Here is a 22,182-nt window from a genome sequence, read left to right as displayed (position 1 = left end):
TAGAAACAGACAAGGCCATGGTACTTGGACCTTCCTCACTGACTGGGAAGTGAAAAGCTCTCCTAGCAGAGTTGAAATGATGAACTGTTCTCCCCACTCACCCCACAAAGACTGTCCCATGCACAGTTGGAACCGAGACCACTTAAACCTTGCAAAAACTAGTTTCAGACCCAAATTTGCTTTGACCACAGCACGCTCAGCGCTCAGTCTTCTGCAGAAATGTGGATTCCTTGACTTCAGACTCCTTGACTAGCTTCCGCAGTTTGGGGGCGGGGTGGTAGAGCCTGGTGGGGAGAGCTTGAGTACTAGAGGTCATAGGTTAAGTTCAGTTGAAGGGGCAGGCGTGAGGACGAAGGGGCGCCCAGGTGGGGAGTCAGAGTCGACCCCGAGAAAACAACCCATCAATATGATTGGCTTTGACCTGGTCAGCAACCTTTTGCCAAGGAGCCAGTGTGGTTATTCGGAGACAGAAGAGGGGAAGTTCAGGGTGCTGGCCCTAGTCCTCTGATACGAATCAGGGGCAAGGTCATGGTCACCCAGTAGTGAACCTCTTGGGTCCTCCCAGCTACTCCTTCTGGGGCTGCAATCTACCCTTTGCAAGAGACTAGGTGTTGGTGGAGAAACTCAAGAGCCAGAGGGAGGATGCTCACCTGGCGGCCCCCCGCCCCCTTCCCCCGCTGTTCCCTCCAGTCCAGGCTGGTCCCCAGGGGCCAACGTCCGGCCGGGCTGCAATGGGCTCAGAAACCCGTCTTTGTCTGCTCGTTTGTGTCTGTGGGCTGCCCACGGGGTGCCATCCCCTCTATGAGGGTCTCGCAGACTCCCTGACGTCCATGTCTTTGGCGGTGTGGTAAAAACGGTCTCCTTTCACTGCGTGGAGAGACGAAGGTTACCGAGGACGCTACGGCGGCCGGCAGGCGATGCCCGCGGGCCGGAGGGCAGGGCCGGGGGGCAGCCCGCTCACCTGTGGGGCCGCCGGAGCATCGCGCACGCCGGGAGCGGGGAGGGGGCGGCAGAAAAGTCGCGCGGCGGCGACGCCTCAAACGCGCCCGGAACCTGGAGCTCAGGGGCGCCCAGGGCGCGCAAGGTACGCTCCAGGGCGGCGCCTCCCGACCCCGGAAGGGAAAGCGGTTTCGGGGCGAGGGGAGCCGGAGAACGAGGTACGCGCAGCTACCTCAGAAGTTGTCCCGCCGCCCGCCGCGCCCCCTCCCCGCCGCACTCCCTCAAAGGGGCTCCCCGGACACGCCCCGGGGCCCAGCCCGAGTCGGGGTGCGCAACGCCAGGGTCCGGCTGCCGCGGCGCCGACCTTCGGGTTCCGGGCCGCCGGGAAAGCCCCGAGCGGAGCGGCCTCCAGGCCCGAGCAGCCCCGCGCGCGCCCCCAACTCCAGCGCGCATGCGCAGTGGCGAGGCGGCGGCGTGTCGGAAGCGGGGCCCGCGGTGGGCGGGGCCCGGGTGGGCGGGGCGCGTCGGAAGCGGCGGTGGCGCTGGGTGGGCGGGGCTCCCGCCGAGGTGCCTCCGCGCGGCGGCGAGTCCGGAGCCTGGCGCGAAGCGCCAGCGAGCGAGTCCTGGGGCCGGCGGGCGCGCGGGTGCGCGGCGGGCGGAGCGCGGCCGCCGGGCGGGCGCGCAGCCCGGGTCTCGGCGGCGCGGGCTCCGGCGGCGGGCGGCGATGTTCCACTGCATCCCGCTGTGGCGGTGCAACCGTCATGTGGAGACCATCGACAGGCGCCACTGCTCGCTGCTCTACGTGCCCGAGGAGGTCTACCGCTACGCCCGCAGCCTGGAGGAGCTGCTGCTGGACGCCAACCAGCTCCGCGAGCTGCCGGAGGTGAGTGCGGCCTCACCTGCGCGCCCTGCCGCCCCGTCCTCTCCTTTCCGCTCCCCCTTCCGTCCCCTTGGCCATCTGGGGACCTGGCCGCCAGGTCCCGCGGTCGCGAAATCTACCTGCGCTCACCTGCTGCTTCCTCCTCAGAGTTCCTTTTCTTTCTGTACGGAGCGACCTTCTATGGTTGCCGGAGTGTGTGCGCTTTGTGGAGACGCCGTCTAGATACACGTCTAGGGACCAGAGCCCGGCACCTGTGAGCGGGCGAGTGCGGGGCCAGGCGGCCCAGGACGGTGCCTGGCTGGGAGAGCCCGGCCCGGCGTCCGGCTCCCCGGGCCGGTCCCCTCGGCCCCGCCATGCCGCGATCGCCGGCCGGGGCGCGGTTCCCCACCGGCCCGGGCAGGGCCGGGAGGAGGAGGCGGGCAGCGCGCTGGCTGGCCGTGCTATCTCGGCATCTCCCGAGGAATGTGCTCCCGGCCTCGTCGGGGGGAAGAGCCGTGGCTGGCCGGCCCGCCCGCCCGGGCTCCAGGACCGGCCACCCGGGGGGGGGCGGGGTTGGCGGGGGCTGCCCCGGCTGAGCTGTGGGCAGGTGCCCGGCTCTGCGTGGACCTGTTGCGCGAAAGGAACCGCGGCGAATGCCGGCAGAGCCTCTGCCGGGCGGGCCGGCCTTGCCGCCCGGCTCTCGGAGCGGCGGCGTTCAGCCTGCTGATTGCTGTCTTTGCAGGGGTTGCATTTACCTCTTCTGAGTTGTTTTCGGTACATTAATCTCCCTACCCGGCCAGACCTGTCGAAGCGACACATGCTGATTGTGCTTTAATGGAAGGTCGCTCGGGGACTGCGAAACTTTTACGCTTCGAGCCTGCCTGGGGAAATTAGCTTGAGAGAGCCCGAAGGAGGAAAGTAGCCCAGCATCCAGGGCTCTGCAGGAAGTCGGGGCGCTTGATCCGAAGGTGTGCAGGAAGTGCGGAGGCTGCTGGCAGCGGGGCCAGACCTGAAGGCCCGAGCGTCCTCCTGCTGGACCCTTTGTTAACACAAAGCCGAGACGTGGTCACAAAAACACTCAGCAGTCAAATGTTCTGGCCTGTTAGAATGACCCGATTCGTCCTCCGGCCCGGCAGAGCGTTTTAAACAGAACTGTGTTTTTCCTCAATATTTCAAGTGTTGTTGTTATTCCTGGATTAACTTTCCTTGGTCCCGGGTTAGAAGTGATTGGATGGTTTGCTCTGTGCAGTTGAGGGGGGATTATTTTCACTAGGATCTTTGCAAATCTCCCCCCCCCCCCCCCCCCCCCGCCAAGCTTTGTTTAGCTTAGAAGCAGAAAAGCCATCCAATTCCCTCAGGCATTTATTATTTTGCAGGCATTTTCAAACACATGGTTTTATCTGGCCTTTAGCTGCCTTAAATTTGACTTAAAAGTCATGAGCTCACTTACTGCCTTAAGTTGTAATAAGTTTTAGGCATTTTCTACTGTCAGGAATATCGAATATGTAATTTAATACTTTTCAAGGGCTTCAGAATGAAGTTATTAAAGCTTGAGTGAAAAGCTGTTCGACTAGAAATGTTTCAGGGCTCTTTGTGGTGTTTTTGTTTGTTTGTTTTCCTTTGTAGCACTGGAAGATTTCCTGTGACTGGATTGGCTTTTTACTGCCTTCCACAATGTTTATGGGTTTTCTGTAATGTTCTGGGATCCAGCTTGGTATAGGAAATTATGGGGTTTGGATGTGTCAGGTATTTCTACTGATTCTAAATGGAAACTTCTCAGAAGCTCAAAATACAGTTGGATTGCCCTCAGTAAATATGGTAAAAAAAGGCTTTTCAAAGGTTATGAGATCTTGCTTATGGATAATTGCTCTTACAGCTCTTAAAGTAGTTTTATAGTTTTCAAGTTGTGTAAAATGTTTCTCCCTGCCTTCTTGTGTGCCTGGGTGTGTGCAAGCCAGACTCCAGCAACAGCCTTGAAAACACCGGTGTTTCATTCACAGTCTTTGAGACCTTGGGCTCCTTGGTGCTGCTCACCGCTGGCCTGACCTCCCCCAGCCCGTTGTCCCCTTACCTGCCATATCACCCCATGTCACCAGGGGGCCCCTTTTGCTGACAGGCACGCCTTCAGGGTCCTTGGGTTGGTGGCCATACCTGTGGTACCTTCTCCCCTCTGCAGTTTGTTTGCAGCCTTGGTCCCCCAACCGAACAGCAAAGGTGCACACACACCTTGGCCTTCAGCATCATGAAAAGCATCTCCTCTCCCTGAAGTTCTTTTCTGCAACCTCTGATTTGCTCCAGTCCCCTTGTTTTCCAAAGTGAGACTCAGGATTGAAGTGATTTTCAGGGCCATTCAGCCAGTGAGATCTGATCACTCTGGCCACCCCCACTTACCTCCCCCGCCATGCATCTGCCAACTGAACAGGAAGCTGTCCTCGTGGGCTTCTCACCCCCATCAGACCCTCGGTTATTCAGCCCTCTGGTTTATTCTTGTCATGAAAGCTTGGTCTCAGTCGAGCCTTTATTGACCCTCCAGGATTTTGCTAGTTGTGGGGGATACAGAGATTAAAGAAAATGTGAGTCCTCTGAGCAGTTTGCAGCTTTGTGGGGAGACAGTGACTTTAGTGCAAGTGCGGTGGGTGTGGGTGGAGCGGGCACCCCAGTCATCAGACTCAGCTCAGCGGTGGTTACTGACCTAATTGCTGACCTCTTGCTGAACCTGCATCGGTGCCCTCAGCAGTGGCCACACCCACAGATAGCCTCTCATGGCTGCAGGGGACTCAGTCCTCACCTTCTACCTCCTCACCCCGTCCCCTCCTCTGGCTGGTCCCCTTGCCCGGCCCCATCCCTTTGGGATGTATGTTAACGAGACACCTTGAGGTGCGCCCTTGGGAGCATGAATTGTGTGTCCAGTGGGTCCTGCTCATAAACCCCTGTTCTACTGCGGAATGAAGGTTGCCAAGTCTGATGCAGATCCTCCTCTGCTTCTTGTCCCTTGAAGCTCATCACTGCTGTGGCCCCTGGCCTTCTCTAATGTAGTCAGAGAACAGTCAGGTCTTCAGAAGCGACGGTCGTCCACATGGTGCAGTGGTTTTTTTTGCCTCTCCTGCCTGCCTCTCTGCGTTCCTGACACCATCAGTTTTCCCCTCGGTGTGCACGATTCTCAGATGCCTTCAAATGTGTGTTTGCTGTGGTCTCTTTGGACCATTGCAGGGCCTGGTCTACCAGGCAGCAGACACTTGCAGCGAGTGCTCTCAAGCCTTTCTAGGTTAAAGAGTCGAGTTTCATCATGTCCCCTCCGCTTAGAGCTCAGTTGATGGTTCCACGATTGCCAGATGCCATCTGCCCCCACCCTTCCTTCTCTCTGGGATCCTGCTTTATTCTTTTCCTAGCCCTTAGAGCACTTATCACCCCTTGACTCCAGACTGGGTCCTCACTTCCTCATTCTTTGTCTCCTCAACCAGAGCTTAAGCGCCCCATGGGCAGGGGAGTTTCAGTTCGTGGCTGAACTGAGGACAGTGTCTGGGACACCGCGGGCACGCCTGTTGCCTGGATGTGTCCTTACACGCCGTCGCAGGGACACCGTGCTGTTTCTTCACCATCGTGATTGCCCTTCCCACACCTAGCTTCTCCTGTGCACTGGACTGTCAGAACTGGAAAAGACGTTCCGAGTCCAGTGTCCCATCCTGCCTGCTTTTGTTTTCTGTCTCTTCTGTGCCGGACGGTTTATTTATTTATTTTTTTGCTGGGAGGTTTGCAAGATCTTATTCCCCCCACCCCCCAGCCCCAGGCATTGAACCTGAGCCCCCAACAGTGAAAACATTGAGTCCTAACCACTGGACTGCCAGGGAGTTCCCCCATGTGGGACACTTGGACTATCTTGTCTTTCTGAAGTCATCTTCATGCGTCGTAAACATAATTTCTATGAATGTGACTGCAGGCTCGTCAGCTGGGATCTGTTGGGAATTAGCCCGCCTTGTCTTCAGCCCACGGTGTTTGAATGTGCAGTGGCTCCTCTCGCCAGCAGTTCCTTTGCTGGAGGCCGGGCCCCTGGTTTGTCCGGGCTCACAGGTTCAGGGACTCAGCCTGTCTCCGTCCCTCCTGTCGCTGGGTCCCACCGTGAAGCAGCAGGGGCGAGGCTGCCCGCGTCAGCTCGGGGGCTGCTCTTGCGTCACCTGCATTCTCTCCTCGAGCCTTGCCTTCCTCCTGTGTCATGGTGGCGTCTGCCTTATAGGGTGGTTTCTGTGCCTGCAATGCGGGAGACCCGGGTTCGATCCCTGGGTTGGGAAGATCCCCTGGAGAAGGAAATGGCAACCCACTCCAGCACTCTTGCCTGGAAAATCCCATGAATGGAGGACCCTGGTAGGCTACAGTCCATGCGGTCGCAGAGTCGGACACTGCGTGACTTCACTTTCACTTTCACTTTCTGGGGATGAAAGAGGATGCCTGCAGAGCACTCACAGTTAGGTCTGCGATGTTTAAGATTTCTGGATATTATGCTAAGGCACTTTTATTAGGAAAGTATTTTTTTTCATATAACAAATTTGTAATGTCTATACAATTGTTCTCTTCTTTCACCAAAATATAATATTCTCTTGATTTTTGAGGAAACAGTGTCTTTTCAACTGGAGTTTAAAGGCAATTTACTGGGAATTTGAAAGAAAAATTAAATTTTTAATATCCTTTTAAGTAATAATTAGAGGAATCATAGATTCTGTAAAATGTGGGTGCCCTCACAAGTGCGTTGTGCCGTAAGGATCTCCTGCTGATGTGCACTCTCTTCCCTTGTACACTCTTTCCGCGGTAGCCAAGGGCGAAAGGACAGATGTGCACTTAGTGCTGAAGTCATCTCTTGGGATCAGATGAGGGCTGGGAGCTGATGGATGGGGTTTCAGGGCAGTCCGCTAGAGGAGAGCGACAGATGGACGGCTGAGGGCTCCCCGACCCGTGGTGGGTGGCCACGCAGGGCCCCTGGGAGCCCGCTTGGAGGCGGTGGTATAGTTCATACACGTGCAGCCGTGCCTGGTACACAGTCGCGTCGTCATTGCCTGTCCTGCTCAGTACATGCTGAGTTCTCTTTTGGTTGCTTTTTTTAAAATCTGATTTTTACATTGTCTCACCTTATAGTTTTATAAGGGCTAAAGCATATAAAACATTATATTTGGACAGACTTTAAGTAACATTATCCTGGAGGAGGGCATGGCAACCCACTCCAGTATTCTTGCCTGGGGAATCGCTATGAACAGAGGAACCTGGTGGACTGCAGTCCACGGGGTCGCAAAGAGTCGGACATGACTGAGCGACTAAGCACAGCTCAGCAAGTAACATTACAATGAAAATAATTTAAGGCAAGCCCAGGAGGAAGGGCGTCCAACAGAGCGCTTGCCCCTTAGAGCTTGACCCGTTTCTCCTTAGGGAGCCCAGTTCTCCTTCTGCAGAGAGCCTGTCCTGTTACCCAGCTGAGCACTTAGCTGTTTCCTGACTGTTCTGTGTTAGCCCAGCCCCCCACCTTTCCTCCCTCCACGCCGCCGCTTTACAGGTGAAGAAACTGAGGCCTGGTGGGGTGGTTGTAATTTGCCCTAGGTTGGTGGACACTGGAGGGTCTTTGATTAGAAACATTCAGTATCTGGTACTTATTAATAATAATTACTGATATTTGAATGAGCGCCAGACACTGCATTAAGTGCTTTCTGGAAATTATTTCCCTTAAATGGAATCACCACTCACTTTAGCCCTTATAATTCCAGTTTTGCCCGTGCGGGCACCGAGAGGTATTTAAGGAGTGGTCTCGTGCAGGGAACTTGGCCACGGTCAGCCAGGGAGCCAGGCCCCGCCTCCAGGCCCCTGTCACTTGCACCAGGGGCAGGGCCTGGCCCTGTTACAGTTTGGAGGCAGCTCGCTCTCTAGGGGGTGGAGGGAAGGCCTCAGGGGGTGATGCTCACCTTAGAAGGAAGGAGAAGAGCCATCACGGTCCCCAGAGTCTGTTCTTCCCGGGTAGCCAGAGCGAGGGGTGCCTGGGTGGTCGAGCAGGGCTGGAGCGGGGCCGGGCCGGGTCTGAGCAGGTGGGCCTCAGTTCTGGAGAGGTGGTTCTGGAGCGGAGCAGAGGAGGCAGTGAGGCTCGGCCGGCCTTGGAGGTCTGGCGCCCCGGGGTGAGCCCGCTCCCCTTACCGTGTCGTGCTGACCACCCGAGCCCCTCGTCAGTGCTGGGAGTCACAGCGCACAGAACATCCGCATGCTTGTCGTGGATGTGTTTTCCTCCGTCGTGGGGCATGTTGGCATTGAATTTGTCACTTGCTCGCTAAACAGCATACTGGACATTAACTCAGGAGAAAGATGGAAGGCCTGAGGTGCTGACTTTCTTTTGGGTTTCAGTGAATGTGGTTATGGAGTTGATAATATTGTAGCCACAGTGATGCTGGAGACCCCGTGGGTTCTTTTTGCCCCAGTGACATGAGCTTAGCAACGCCTGTACCTCACCAGGGAATCCAGTTTCATCCTCCTCTGCTGATGCTTTGCAGCACTGATGCTTGCAGCATTTCGACTTCCAGAGTCACTTGAAGTGAACTCGTTGCTGAAATCTCTTTTTTTAAAAACAGCTCTTTGAGAAAAAGTAACGCTGTTCCCTGAGCAAACCTGTCCCAGCATTGACAGAGTTGAGTCATACTGGTAACATGGCAAAATAAGCCCATTTCCACAGCCCCCCTTCCTTCTTCCCAGGGCCTTTTGGGGAGAAGGGGGAACCCTGGTCCCTCCTCATATCTTTCAGGGCGTTATCACCTCTACCAGAAATTGCGGCTGCTGTAACTGTGGTACTTGGGTACTCGGTGGTATTCAGTTGTTCACTCATGTCCAACTCTTTGCAACCCCCATGGACTGTAGCCTGCCAGGCTTCTCTGTCCGTGGAATTCTCCAGGCAAGAATATTGAAGTGGGTTGCCATTTTTTTTCTCCAGGGGATCTTCCCAACTCAAGGTACTTGGGATTTCCTCAAAAAGGACCCTTTACACAGGCTTGAATTTTGGGGAGGTGTAAAGGGCAGCTGATACTCACACGAGAGGGTCAGAAACAGCAGTGCCAACAGCTCTTTGCAGTGATGACAAAAATCCCAGCCACGGTCCCACTGAGCCATGGCTTATGAGGGCGTGGACCCGGTGAGGCTGAGGGCTTCTCTGCTCACAGAAGTCTGAAGGGATTTTGCCCGTTTCGCGGTTTCCCCGTGATCCGGGCCTAGACGTTTCTTTTCCACTTCGTGTGATAGTTACGAGGGCAGGGAGCTCATGGGCCAGATCTCAGCGTGAGGAGACACTGCTGGATGTCCGTTTACTTTCTCGGGTGTGATTTAGAGGACGGGGGTGGTAATTTACCGTTGCATGTGGTATTTCAGGAGATCTGATCTTGTGTGTGTGTGTGTGTTTGTATGTGTCTTAGTGTAAAATATTCTGAATTTCTAGAAGTCAGATGGAATATGAATTTTTTTCTTGCTTATCACAGTTTAGAAGAATTTCCTTATCTAGGCTGTAACTTCTGGATCCCAAAGAATTTGACTCAGTTGGGAGAGATTTGGTATTTCTGTTTCCAAGAACCACAGGGCATGAATTTGTCATGTAGCAGGCGGAAGGTGTTACGCCTAGTTGCAGTACATTCCAGACTGATTCCTGGAAGTGTGGCTTCTACAGCCTGATGGCTCTCCTCACCTGTCTTTCCACAATCCATACCCATTTCAGGGAGACAGATAGTTGGAGGGGCTGTCAGCCGACGCAGGGTGGGCTTGGGGAGCTTGAGTCAGACGGGCAACGGTGAAGGCTGGAAAGGAGCTGCTGACACTCTGAGGGTGTGACCTGGCCTCTTGGCTGCCTGGCCTGAGATGGAAGCTAGGGAGGCCTCTGAGGCGCGTGCCTTTAGTGCGCCCTGCCTGACTTCGACCACGCCACGGCCTTGTTTTGTCTGTCTGTGACGTGTTGAATATGTAGAAGAACTCAAGAACAAAAGATGTGTCTTCTCCTTCATTCCTTCCAGGTAATACCAGACGTGAACAGTTTTAGTGTATTTATTTGTTTAGCCACATCCATGCAACTAGTGAGATCTTAGTTCCCACACCAGGGGTTGCCCCCTGCAGTGCAAGCTCAGAGTCCTAACTGCTGGACCCCCGGGGAAGCCCCCACATGAACAGTTTTAGGTTGTTCTTACTTTTTCTCTTCCCATACCAGCATCTATTTATCATTCTTGGAAAGAGGGCTCCTACATAAATTACTTCTATGTAAATTACTGTATAAATTGCTTCACCCTCTGCTTTTTCTGCACTTAACACCCTGCCCTGGACCTCTGCTGTGTCAATCCGTGTAGATGTATTTTAGCATTGGTACTGGTGCCCTGGGTTCCCTCGTACTGGATACACCGCGATTTACTTAGTTCACCATTCTCCTTTCGCTGGACATTTAAATTGTTCCAGTTTTTTGAAGCACTGATTCATGTTAGATTGAATATCCTTGTCCATATTACTTTGTACACCTGTGCAGACATTTCTTTAAGATAAAGTTCAGGGTGCATAATTGTTAGATGAAAGGATGTATACTTTACAGAGTTCAATAAGTGTTGCTAGGTTGTCAGAGATTATTACTTTAAAATTTTATGTATTTATTTTTAGTTGCGTTGGGTCTTCTTCGCTGCTCGGCCTTCTTCTGTAGTTGTCACGAGTGGGCTCATCTCTTGTTGCGGGGCTTGGCCTTAGTACGGGTGGCACACAGGCTTAGTTGCCTCTCAGCAGCTGGAATCTTCCCCAACTAGGGATTGATCGCTTGTTCCTTGCACTGGCAGGTGGATTCTTATCCTCTGCACCACCAGGGAAGTCCAAGGATTGTTATTTTTGAATTCAGGTTGGACTGGAGAAATCTACCCACTTTACAGCTAAAGAAATGCAAGACGAGAGAGGCGAAGTGATGGGTCATAGCAGAGTGAATGTGGGCTGTCTTCTCCCACTCCCGACTTCAGGTCCGGTGGTCCTTCTGGGGCTGGAAAAGTACACGGGGAGACGGATTCTGTCATCTCTGCCCCCTCTCTCCTTGGCTGGGTTCTTTCCCAGAGACCTGGGAGGACCCTTGGTTTTCCATCAGTCAGTCAGATGTTTGCTCTGGGTCTTTGAAAGACTGAGGTCTGATGCTTGCATTCAAGAGCCTGCCTCCATCTGTAGTTGGGCAGAGAGGTTGGCGTCATGGAATTCTAGATGTGAGCTGACTTGGTTTCTGGAGCAGGAGGGCAGGTGGCGAGCAGGGTGTGGGGCCCGGGAGGCCCACGTGGGTCTGTGCCTCCCGCCGCCCCTCCCGTTGGTGTGTTGGTGCCTGCTTGATGGAAAAGTGTGTAGGGTGGTTAGGAGATACACCTCTTAGTTGTGACGCCTGGGACAAGTTATTCAGCCTTATTGGACCTCAGTTTGCTCATCTGTACAAAGGACTAACAGTCCCCACCTCGTGTGTGCGACGATGTAATGGGTTACTGTGTATAAAGTGCTGGGAACAGTGTCTGTTCCACAGACAGCACCCAGTCAAATCTGCTGGGTGTTGTCATTCTTGGCTATTTTGTGGGAGAGGCCCAAACACCTCTGCCCCGTCTCCTTGGAGTCCTGTCTCAGTTCCTGGTGGGAGAGCTCTGGTGTGATGGGTGGCTCGGTTCCTGGTGGGAGCGCTCTGGTGTGATGGGTGGCTCGGTTCCTGGTGGGAGAGCTCTGGTGTGAGGGCTGGCTGCCCACCGCAGTGGCTGCTCTCTGGCAGAGCACAGCCTGGCTCTGTCTCCCGCCTCATCTCCCGTCCCTTCCCAGCCTGAACCGTGCATTTCGGCAGTGCTTCGCTGCCCTGGGTTACCCGTCATTTCATGGCTCCGAGTCTTCATTTCTGTGCTCTGTCTCCTGGGAGCTCCTCTTTCTCGGCTTCTTTGTCTGCCTCCCAGTCTTCCTCCCACGGGATGCAGTTCAGGAGCTCCTGTCCCCCTGGGCAGCCTTCCCTTCCCTCCTGCCTGGTTTCCGGGGGCACCTGTGCCATTACTTTGGCCTCCTTGTAACGACCTCTGTCTGCCACCAAAGCTACACGCCTTGTCTTCTTTGCATTCCTGCTGCCCCACACAGCAGGCTTTTAAGACATACTCGAGCAGCATTCTTGTGGATGTTTTCAGCCCTTTTGGGGAGTGGCTTTGGAAATGGGTTCGTAAATCAAACTTACCAATGTTACTTCATGAAGAGCTGGGCGTTCTCACAGCCTTGCCTGTCTGGGTGGTGCCTGGGTGGTGGCCCTGATCTCACAATTACACAGCCCTGGACTCGGCTGATCGCTCCCGCGGATCCTAGCACTGACCTCGGGCAGTGTGCATAATCTCAGTTCCCTGTCTGAGTCATGAAGGGGTGCTATCAGTGACGTTGAAGGTCTCTCTGCGCTCTGACCTCCCTGGATGCTAGTTTTATGGCATTTTATGACTCCATGCCGCAGCCTTAACCTGAGGGGAGTGGGCCCCAGTTGTGCACGTGACCTGTGAGGTTGCTCAGTGAGGTTTAGTAGAACCACAAGTCGAGGCTTAATCATTATAATCAAGGATTCGATAATAAGGAGAAGCTGTTCCAAACGCTTACCCTCCTGTGGTCAGTTGTTGATTCCCAGAACCAATTAAGGGAAAAAGATCAGCAGATTTTCTTTGGTTAAAACACATACACACACACACCCTCCAGCAACCTTTGAACACCGAATTTTTTCCCCTGTGCAGTTGCATTCTCCCAGCTTTTAGAAATGACGTAAGATAGGCCAATTAGCTGAGGCAGTTTGTCTCCTTTTGAAATGAACTTGAGCGGTTCAGAGGAGGTTGCTTGAAACTTCACTCCGGGTTGGTTTGAGCATCCACCCAAAAGACAGTACTTTGGGAAACTCACGCTGGGGACTGTTAAAGAATGTCTGTGGGTCAATATCAGACTGAGGTGGCTTTTCGAGGAGTATTTTAGGATCAGAAGTTGCAGCCTTCTGCTCTTCGGCTGTCAGTTGCTCTCCTGACTAGATGCTAGTATCAGGCTTCCCAGGCAGTGTGGTTCAGAAGTGGGCTTGGGGGCAGCTTACCTACTGGGCCCCGCAGACCCTTCCTCCCACTCCGCTGTGCACTCAGCATCTTTATTGAGTGCTGTCTGCGTTCCAGGCTTTGTTCTCCCCAGCAAGGTGGGTGCCTTGCCTTGTCCTAACGGAGCTTCCATTCCAGGTAAGGGAGGCCGCCAGTAAATGGAAAAGCAGATAAGAATTTCAGATAGTGATCAGAGCTATAAAGCAAACTAAACAGGGAAATGCCATCAAGTGTGGTGGAGAGGTTTCTGTTTATTCCGAGAAGGCCTCTCTCAGTAGCTGACCTTTGCCCTGGAATGGTGAGGCAGCTGTGTGCGCAGTGAGGAGGTCCTTGCAAAGGTTCTGGATGAGTTTGGGGTGTTTGTGGGCAGAATGAAGGTCAGAGTAGCTCGTGTGTCGGGAGGTGGGTGGGGGAAATAAAGGTGAAGTTGCTGGTGGGGTTAGTGTGTGTTGGGTCTCAAACACCGTGGTGATTTTGGTTTTTTTTTTTTCCCCATAAACTGAAAGTATGGCAGATGTAAGCCCATAGAGTTCCGGTTTGTGTTTTACAAAGTTTACTCTGCCGGCTGATGAGAGTTTGATCTCGAGGGAGGAAGGTTCACAGAAGCAGAGACCTGGAGAACCAATGGGGGCTTGGAGCAGGGTGGTAGCAGTGAGTGACGAGATTTATATTGAGGTTAAAGTCAACAGGACTGCTGATGTGTGAATGCAGGTTTTTGGTTTTATCAGCTGGGGGGCTGGCAGAGCCTTCCCTGGTTTGGGAGGACTGGAAATGGCGTATAGTGGCATAGAAACTGGTAAATCCTTGAGTTAGGGTGTGGCAAAGTGTTTACGAGACCCGGGACTTAGGCGCGGAAGCCTGGACACCAATAATTATAATAAAGACAGCAGACATTTTTTGAGCAATGGGCCCTGGACTGCATTTTGCCTAAACAGTTCCCATGATGAACTTGTTCAGTCCTCACAGAGACCTAACTTCCTTTTACATAAATGCACGCGTGCTCAGTCATGTCCGACTCTTTGCTACCCCAGGGACTGCAGCCCGCCAGGCTTCTCTGTCCATGGGATTATTGAGGCAAGAATACTGGAGTGGGTTGCCATTTCCTCCTCCAGGGGATCTTCCCAACCCAGGATCGAACACGTGTGTCCCACATCTCCTACATTGGCAGGGAGATTCTTTGCCACTGGCCCCATCTGGGAAGCTCTTTTATGTAAATAGCTTTATTATACTCCCTAGGACACCCGGGGCACAGACAGATGACTTACCTTGCTACAGCTAGTAGACAGCAGAGCTCAGGGGTCAGACCGAGACGGTCTAGCCGGTATCCCTAATCCCCGGACCAACCTTCCTCAGGGTCACACACGCAGAGACCACATCGTGGGCGCCAAAAGCCCCCTGATGGGCCACGAGTTAGGTCTGCTCTGGGCTCTTTTTGCAGTTGTTTAGAAAAAGAGCGCTGAGCTGAAATACCGTTTTAAGAATTAGGTCACCAAATATTAATGTGCTTATTCATGCATAATCTTTCAAAGAAGATTAGTGGTGCCCATTTTGCGGGGCTGCATTTTTTACCTTCAGGAGAGAAGATGAGCGCTGGTTTTATCCTAGGAGTGTGCCTGTTATAATTCTGCTCCCGATTATTCAGTTATCATACTATCGATTTCTGTTCTGAAAGCGTGATATCAAGTGATTAGCTTATAAGGCAGTTATGAGTCTTGAGTGGAAGGTCAGAATGACGGGGAGGCTCTGACGAGCTACACACGTCGCAGTGCCGCTGCCCGTGGATGCCAGTCCGATCAGGTTGGTAGGAACCGCGTCTGACGGGAGAGGCGGCTTACCCAGTAGCCTGTGACCATGGCTCGCCTACCTCGGTTTTTGACATCTTCATTCTAGAACGGCAGGAGATAGGAGAGGAAGTATCACGTCATCTCTGTTAGCAGTGATTCTTGGAAGTCACACAGAGGGTGAGAGAAAGCGCCCCGCCCCTGCCCACCCCTCTTTACAGCTTACCTTCAAGATGCCTTTGTCAGGCAGATAGAGCAGAGGGTAATTGCTTGTGAGGCGTAGTTCGCGTGGTCTTTACAAAATTTCTGTATTCTAGAATGTTTGATTTTGATTTTCGGGCCTAGGTCTAACGCGAGTCTGGCCCAGGAGGTGCGTCAGGTCACATCTGTGGTTTCAGCTCGCTGGTCGTTGCCTCGCATAGGGGCTTTCAGCCCCCCAGAAACAGGAGTGCCTTCGGAATACTCTTGACTGCAAGGAACAAGCGTCTCAGCCTAAGCACCTTGAATGACAGGGGCCCTTGGGCCTCCCGTGTCAGGAGGCCGGGAGGAAGGCGGTGGCAGGGTTGGTCCAGCAGGTCGGCTCCTCGGAGGGTGGGCCCCAGGGACAGGCGTGCTCACAGTCACGGGCGGGCCCTGGGCTCTAAGGGTGGCGGGACAGGCGAGGAGCGGAGCGCTGGGTGCGGTGGGCGTGGGTGCTGTGCTCCGCCAGGAGGGGGGCAGAGACGGCACCCGCCTGTTGGCGCTGGCAGATGTGATCCTCTGGTGACCTCTCTCTGTTCTAACCCTCTGTCTTTTTTTTTTTTTTTAAATATGTATTTATTTGTTGCTGCAGGTCTTAGTTGAGGCATGTAGATCTCGTTCCCCGGCCAGGGGTCCCTGCGATGGGAGCTCAGAGTCTTAGCCGCTGGGCCACCAGGGAGGCCCCTAATCTATGCCTTCTGCCGGAAGCACAGAGACTGTCTGCTCAGAAAACGTTTCTGGCGGGAATGATTTCTGTTTATTAAGAAAGGAAAGCTTGGACATGTCAGTGTCTTCCCTAGGTTTTCTTCACACTGTGTGTGAGAGATTTGGGAGAGAGGAAAAATATAAGTCAGCAGGATGTTATAAAGATTTAATTGCAAAGTAGACTGATTTTCTAAGTTGTTGAATTCAAATGCGCTGGATACTTTCTAGTAGTTTCTGATTGTGGTCTTTCATTGCCGACTTTTTCTGACTTAGTGGTCTTGCGTCTTCCAGACCTCCATGCCTCTGTGGGTGCTGTGCACTTTGCTTAGAAACCTCTTCTCCAGGACAGATGCTGCCTCCTCTGAGAAGCCCTCCGGGCTCTGCAGCCACACCCGTATCTCCATGCCGCCCCCGCCCCCCAGCCTCCCCGACCCCAGCACTGCTCCGCCCACCTCTCTCCTGCTGTTCCTCAGGGTTAGACTTGGCCATGCATCTGTTTGTTTCCCTTGGTTTGCCATCAGGGACCTGTTTTATGTATCTCTGTCTCAGGCACTGGGGGGCTCAGTGTCTTATTCACAGGAAATGTTCAGAAAACATCTGTTGCGTTGAAAAAAAATTATTTTATTGGGGTAGCTGAGATATATAAATCCTTGGACGTTTCCTCTGATGCCCCAGTGTGTGAGTTGCTCCAGGGGACCAGTGGTGCTCTGTCCCGCCTCGCCAAGTTCAGCCTGTGTCCGCTGTCCTTGTAGGGAGTGCAGGCCACTGGCAGGCCAGGCGTGCTGCCCTCGGACAGGAGGCTGGGGCTGAGTCAGTGCATCCTGCCGGTCCGAAGAGGACCCAGCGTGGGCCTGCTCAGGCCTGTCTCTGCGCAGAGGCGTGGATGAGGAGAGAGGTGACCGGGGTTGTGAGGGGGAGGTCTGCCCACCCACTGGACTGTCTGCTCTCACCTTGGAAGGAGGGAAGGAAGCCTCAGCAGCAGTTTTGAAAATGCCCAGAGCAGTCCTGTGCTGACCACCTTTGCTGATTGCGTGTTTCAGATGCACAGCTAGGCACGTACCCAGGATGTGCTTGGTCCTCAGGTCAGCCTTAGGTGGGAGGGCTTTTAAAAGCCCCGTTTTACAGATGGGAACAGGAGGCTGAGCCCTTGGCTGAAGCCGCCTGTAGGGCAAACAACCTGGTGGGAAGTGCAGGCGCTTCGGAGGCCCTGCTTTTCTGCCACACACTCGTGTGTCAGAGCCGGGCCAGGGACCTGGAGATCAACACGAGGCTCCAGGGCATTGAAAGCCCACCATGTTTATGAATCAGGCACCGGCCAAGCAGAAGTGAGCGGCGGCATCCGACACCCGAGCCGATGGTGCCTCTGGGGCCGCGGAGCTGGTGCCACAGGCTTCCTGGGGGTGGAGTGCGGAGGGCACAGCCCAGCCACGTGTTTTAGGAGAGGGGTCAGGACGCAGGAGCCCATTGTGGGCGGTGGAGGGAGCCAGCTTCGGCAGGTTGGGCTTTATCTTGTCAGTGGAGGCTTGTCATCGGTGGAGTTGCAGTAAGCCCGGGCGGAGGGGGGCATGGGGCAGGGGCTGATCAGACTCCTGTGGAGACAGCTCATCCTGGGGGCAGCTTGAGCATGGACTTTCCGGGGAGGAGGACAGGTGATGGGGGGCATATTTCGGAGGCAGATAGAGTCAGAGTTTGGTGACTGGCCTTGAGGGTCTTGGGGGACAGGGGTCAAGGATCACTACTGAGTTTTCAGTTTGAGTCACTGGGTCCTGCCTTCAGAATTTGAAGAATGAGGAGGAGGGTGCATGAGGTTAATAAGAGATCAGGCCTGGGGGCTTCAGTTCTCTCACTGGAGGGTGGGGTGGGGTAGGCGGAGAGGAGGTTGTGGGGGGCTCCAGGCATTCTATGGGGGGACCGCGGGTTCCTGGGGTGCTGCTGGCCTTCCTGCCTCATTTTGTTGGAAGGCTCAGCTCTGTGGACCTGGGATAAGGCAGGGTGCCCAGTCCACCTGCAGGGGAGGCCGCAGGATGAGAAGGGGCGAGGCACCTGATAGGTTCAATCCCTGGGTCGGGCAGATCCCCTGGAGGAGGGCACGACAACCCACTGCAGGATTCTTGCCTGAGAAATCCCATGGACAGAGAACTGTAGCATTCACACCACTCAAAATTTTGGGCTTCCCAGGTGGTATCTGTGGAAAGGACCCGGTCTGCCAGTGCAGGTAGACGCATGAGACGCGGGTGGGGAAGAGCCTCTAGAGGAGGGCGTGGCAGCCCACGGCAGTGTTCTTGCCTGGGGAATCCCAGGGACAGAGGAGCCTGGTGGGCTGCGGTCCACGGGGTCGCAAGAGTCGGACACGACTGAAGTGACTTGGTACGCGTTAGCTTGAGGCCCCTGAGGTTTCCCACGTCCGAGGTTTGCGTTGCTGTTTCTGCAGACGGAGGAGAGGGTTCCCGCCGGGGGAAAGTCCTGCAGAAGCAGTGGGTGGAGACCACGGGAGAGGTTGTGGCAGGTCTGGAACAGCGGAGTCGGGGGAGTGACAGGAAGTAGCTCTGAGCAGGGTCAGCATCCCAGGGTGTGACCAGGAGGCAGCAGGGACGCCCAGGGCGTGGCGATCACAGGGTGGAGGGGTCCAGCCAGAGACAGGTGTGTGGCAGGAGGGATGTGCCCCTGCGCCCCAGGGGAGGGAGCCTCCTGCTACTGCCTCACTGAGTGCTGGTTTCTTTTTTTTTTTTTTTTTTTAATTCTTTGGGTGGGAAACAAGAGTTTCCATGTGAAGTCTCCCGATTTTTGAGTTCTGAAATCTTACCCAACCATTTAGAAGCCACACTGTGGGTCAGGGGCGCAGGGTGGGTTTGGCTGGGCTCCTGTGGGCTCTGACGTTCCTAGGACTCTGCAGAGGGACGACTGGGAGCTGGATCCCACTGTCTGGGTGGCATCTCGCCTTCCTGGGCGTCTCCTTTGGTTTGGAGGATGGAGGCTCTAAAGATAAAGACCTAACTAGCTAATTAGTTTCTCAGGAGGAGCTAACAGGGGCGATAGTAATCTGAAGCCTTGGCCCCGGTGAACTGGGATCCTGATAACAGTGTGTAGCAGCTCTGCTCCTTGGCTCTGGGCAGAGCGGCCCTCTTCGCCAGCCCTCTCTCTTTTTCTCTTGTTCCCAGGTCCTTTCTTGACTTGTCCTTCCTCTTTGCTTCTTCACAGCCTTTTCTTTCCTGACCGCGTTTCCCCCGTCTCTTATTTTTTTTTCTGTATTTCCCTTCTTCCCAGTTCATTTTTCTCAGAGTTTGCCTCAAGTTAATTAGTTCAGGCTGAGTGTAGACCAATGTTTCTGCGTGTTGCTTCAGTAAACTATTATATTCCCTTCTCCGAGTTTTCAGACTCTGTGAATGAGCTGTAATGTAGGCACATGTACAACCACAGGCAGCGTTTTCCCTTCAGATTGGTGGGGAGCCTGAACGCTGGGGGTTTTGCTCCAATTTCAGAAATGCTGTCTGCCCTCAGCCACCCTCTCGTAGCTTTGACCACCCTTGAGCTGACAGGTCCTTGTCCCTTTGGAGGGACAGTTGACATTTGGGGCAGGCTGGGAAGCAGGTCTGCAGTGTAAGGCGTGTGGGAAAGCGCTGCAGCTCTGACCCAGGTCCTCTGCAGTGCTGACGTGGGGTGTTCCCGAGGCGCTCCCCAGGCGGCCCCTGGGGGAGGCACCTGGACATGACCCTCGCTGCCTGCCTGGGGTCTGTGCCACTTCCGCCCTCCGTTTTCAGTCTGGCTGTGAAGACTTGGAGTCCAGACACACTGTATTTGCAAAGTAACTAACCATTAAGTTTTCTCACTTCCAGAGACGTTTTGCTTAGACCTTAAGTTCGTCTTTTGGAGAGAAAGGTCCGATTTCTCTTGGCCTTTGTGGTACTGCGGTGGGTGGACTCTGAGACCTGACTTCATGGGCCCTTCGGGCTCTAGAGGGGCCAGGTTGGGAGCCCCCGAGGCCTGGGCTCCCTGGGGGGCTGTAAGGAGTGCCATGCGCGTGGCCGGCACGGTGGCTTGCTGACCAGCACACGCACACGAAGGGCAGGCCCTCGGCTGCACCCCTCCGGGACCTGCTGGGGGCTGGGCTGCCTCCTCTGGCCCGTCCTGGGCAGACTCCGCCCGGGTACGGACCTGCTTCTTTACCAGAAGCACCCACAGAGTTCTCTGAACACCATAGATTCTGAAGCTGTGTTTCTCGGGATACTGACGTGTGGCATGGAGCAGGGGGCGGTGGGCGCCCAGGTGAGCGGTGCTGGGGTCCGGTGGCCCTGCCCTGAGGACCGCGGGCGCTGTGGGCTCCGGGGCGGGAGGGACGGGTTCCTGCCCCGTCTCCTCTCCCAGTCCCATGGTCTCGCTGAGTGACCTCACGTCTCCCAGCCATGCCTTTCTGGTCCTTTAAAGGGACGCTGGCGCTGCCGTTGGGAGGGCGTGGTGAGGAGCACAGTCCCATCCATAGGGTGCCCAGCTCAGTCTGGCGTGTGCTTCGGTGCTCATCACCTGGGGTTGCAAACCCAGGGTCTCCGTCCGTACTCTGAACTTCTTGTCAGAGAGAGCGGATGGCTGACCCTTGGGGCTCTCCTCTGTCCTGGGGCCCCTTCCTCTGTGGGGACCCTGGATGTGGGACCCTCGTCCTGTCGACCCTGGTGTTTGGGGCTCAGCCTGTAGGTCCATGTCTGCCCCTGGTTTCCTGTTTTGCTCTCCTGTAGGGCCTTTCCTCCTACATCCTTACACGCATGTACACATGTGCACACACACGCACACACGTGTTTGCACATGTACATGCATGTACACATGTGTGCACTGCTGAGCTGGTACCGAGGAGCTGTATCTGAGGCCTGGCTTAAGCCCAGCCGTCTTCTCCCAGGTCACTGGAACGAGGTGACAGTTGCCCGAGGCCCTGGCCTGCCGGGGAGCTCTGCAGCCCTCGAGGGCTGACCTCTGCCTGCTGGGCCTGCAGGGGCTCAGGGACGAACCCAGGCTCTGTTCTTCCTCCGCACCTATGGACATGTGAAGCAGGCTTCGCGCACTGGTCTCCACGAAACTTCATCTCAGCCACTGTGACCTTGAATCTTCCTGGAGGACAGGCAAGCTGGCTTTTACAAAATGTTTTGTTTTTATTGGTTTTTAATGCTAGCCCTGAAAAAGAATGCCTTGGTTTTGGCCCAGGGTGCTGTCAAAACAAAAGCCTTCCCGTATCCAGGATAGAAGCAGGTTTCCGGAGGGCCCAAGCGTGTTGCCACGGTTGAGTCTCCATCTCCCCTTTTTGACTTTTCAATAACTCTGCATCCTTCTTGCGCTGATCATTTAAAATTCTAATTGAAAGTGTGGCTTTCATAACGTGAGCTCTTTTGGCAAACGCGTGAAGGTGTGTCTGATGTAATTCCAGTCTCAGAAGCAGTTTTTAAGTAAAAGAGGCTTTAATCTTCAATGGCTTTGATGCTGGGCTGTTCATTAGATATTTTGAGAATGTAAATTACGGTGAACACAGTACCAAAGGGCACTTTTTTTTTTTTCTTCGTTTGGTATATTTCCTCATTCTTGGGTTGGTAATTATATTTGGGATAATTTAGGCTTGGACTGCAAAATAGATGTTGGGTCTGTGTTCTCTATTTGTTATGTAGTAATGCTTCTGTGTTCACTGCCTGACACAGTATCTAGGTGTGTTTTAGGACTCAAACCCCTTCTTGTCTCTCTCAACAGGCTCTTGAATCTTAAGGAAAAGAAACACATGGGGAGAGAGAACTCACAGAGATGGAAATTCTAAGTGCCCAGCGCCTATAGAAATCAATCAAAAATCTTTTATGTTCATTTTGACTTACCAAAAGTCAGTTCAGTTCAGTTCAGTTGCTCAGTCGTCTGACTATTTGCCCCCGTGAATCGCAGCACACCAGGCCTCCCTGTCCATCACCAGCTCCCGGAGTTCTCCCAAACTCATTCATCGAGTCGGTGATGCCATCCAGCCATCTCATCCTCTGTCATCCCCTTCTCCTCCTGCCCCCAGTCCCTCCCAGGATCAGGCTCTTTTCCAGTGAGTCAGCTCTTTGCATGAGGTGGCCAAAGTATTGGAGTTTCAGCCTCAGCATCAGTCCTTCCAATGAACACCCAGGATGATCTCCCTTAGGCTGGACTGGTTGGACCTCCTTGCAGTCCAGGGGACTCGTAAGAGTCTTCTACAACACCACAGTTCAAAAGCATCAATTCTTCGGCACTCAGCTTTCTTCACAGTCCAACTCTCACATCCATACATGACCACTGGAAAAACCATAGCCTTGACTAGACGGACCTTTGATGGCAAAGTACTATCTCTGCTTTTTTTTTTGGTCTCATATAAAATGCATTTTATTTTATTTTATTTTTTTTTTTAGATGTCAGGACTGATTTTATTTTATTTTATTTTATTTTTTAATTAATTTTTTTATTTAATTGTAAAATCTTTAATTCTTACATGTGTTCCCAGAGATAGCAGTACTATCTCTGCTTTTTAATATGCTGTCTAGGTTGGTCATAACTTTCCTTCTAAGGAGTAAGTGTCTTTTAATTTCATGGCTGTAATCAT

At 53.9% G+C, this 22,182-nt stretch overlaps 1 protein-coding gene across 1 annotated transcript in view; it reads left to right on the top strand.

The window, feature by feature from the left end:
* Positions 1 to 1,663: 1,663 nt before the first annotated feature.
* LRRC1 (leucine rich repeat containing 1) overlaps positions 1,664 to 22,182 on the top strand; it is a 132,083-nt gene continuing 111,564 nt past the window's right edge. Inside the window, exon 1 of the mRNA XM_068960711.1 lies at positions 1,664 to 1,822. Within this exon, the coding sequence (XP_068816812.1) occupies positions 1,664 to 1,822 (159 nt within the window). The remainder of the gene's footprint in view (positions 1,823 to 22,182) is intronic.

The sequence above is a fragment of the Capricornis sumatraensis genome, chromosome 22 (genome assembly GCF_032405125.1).
Source record: "Capricornis sumatraensis isolate serow.1 chromosome 22, serow.2, whole genome shotgun sequence".
Taxonomy (NCBI): Eukaryota; Metazoa; Chordata; class Mammalia; order Artiodactyla; family Bovidae; genus Capricornis; species Capricornis sumatraensis.
The sequence above is the reverse complement of the archived record's forward strand: the minus strand, read 5'-3'. Positions and strand labels throughout refer to the sequence as shown.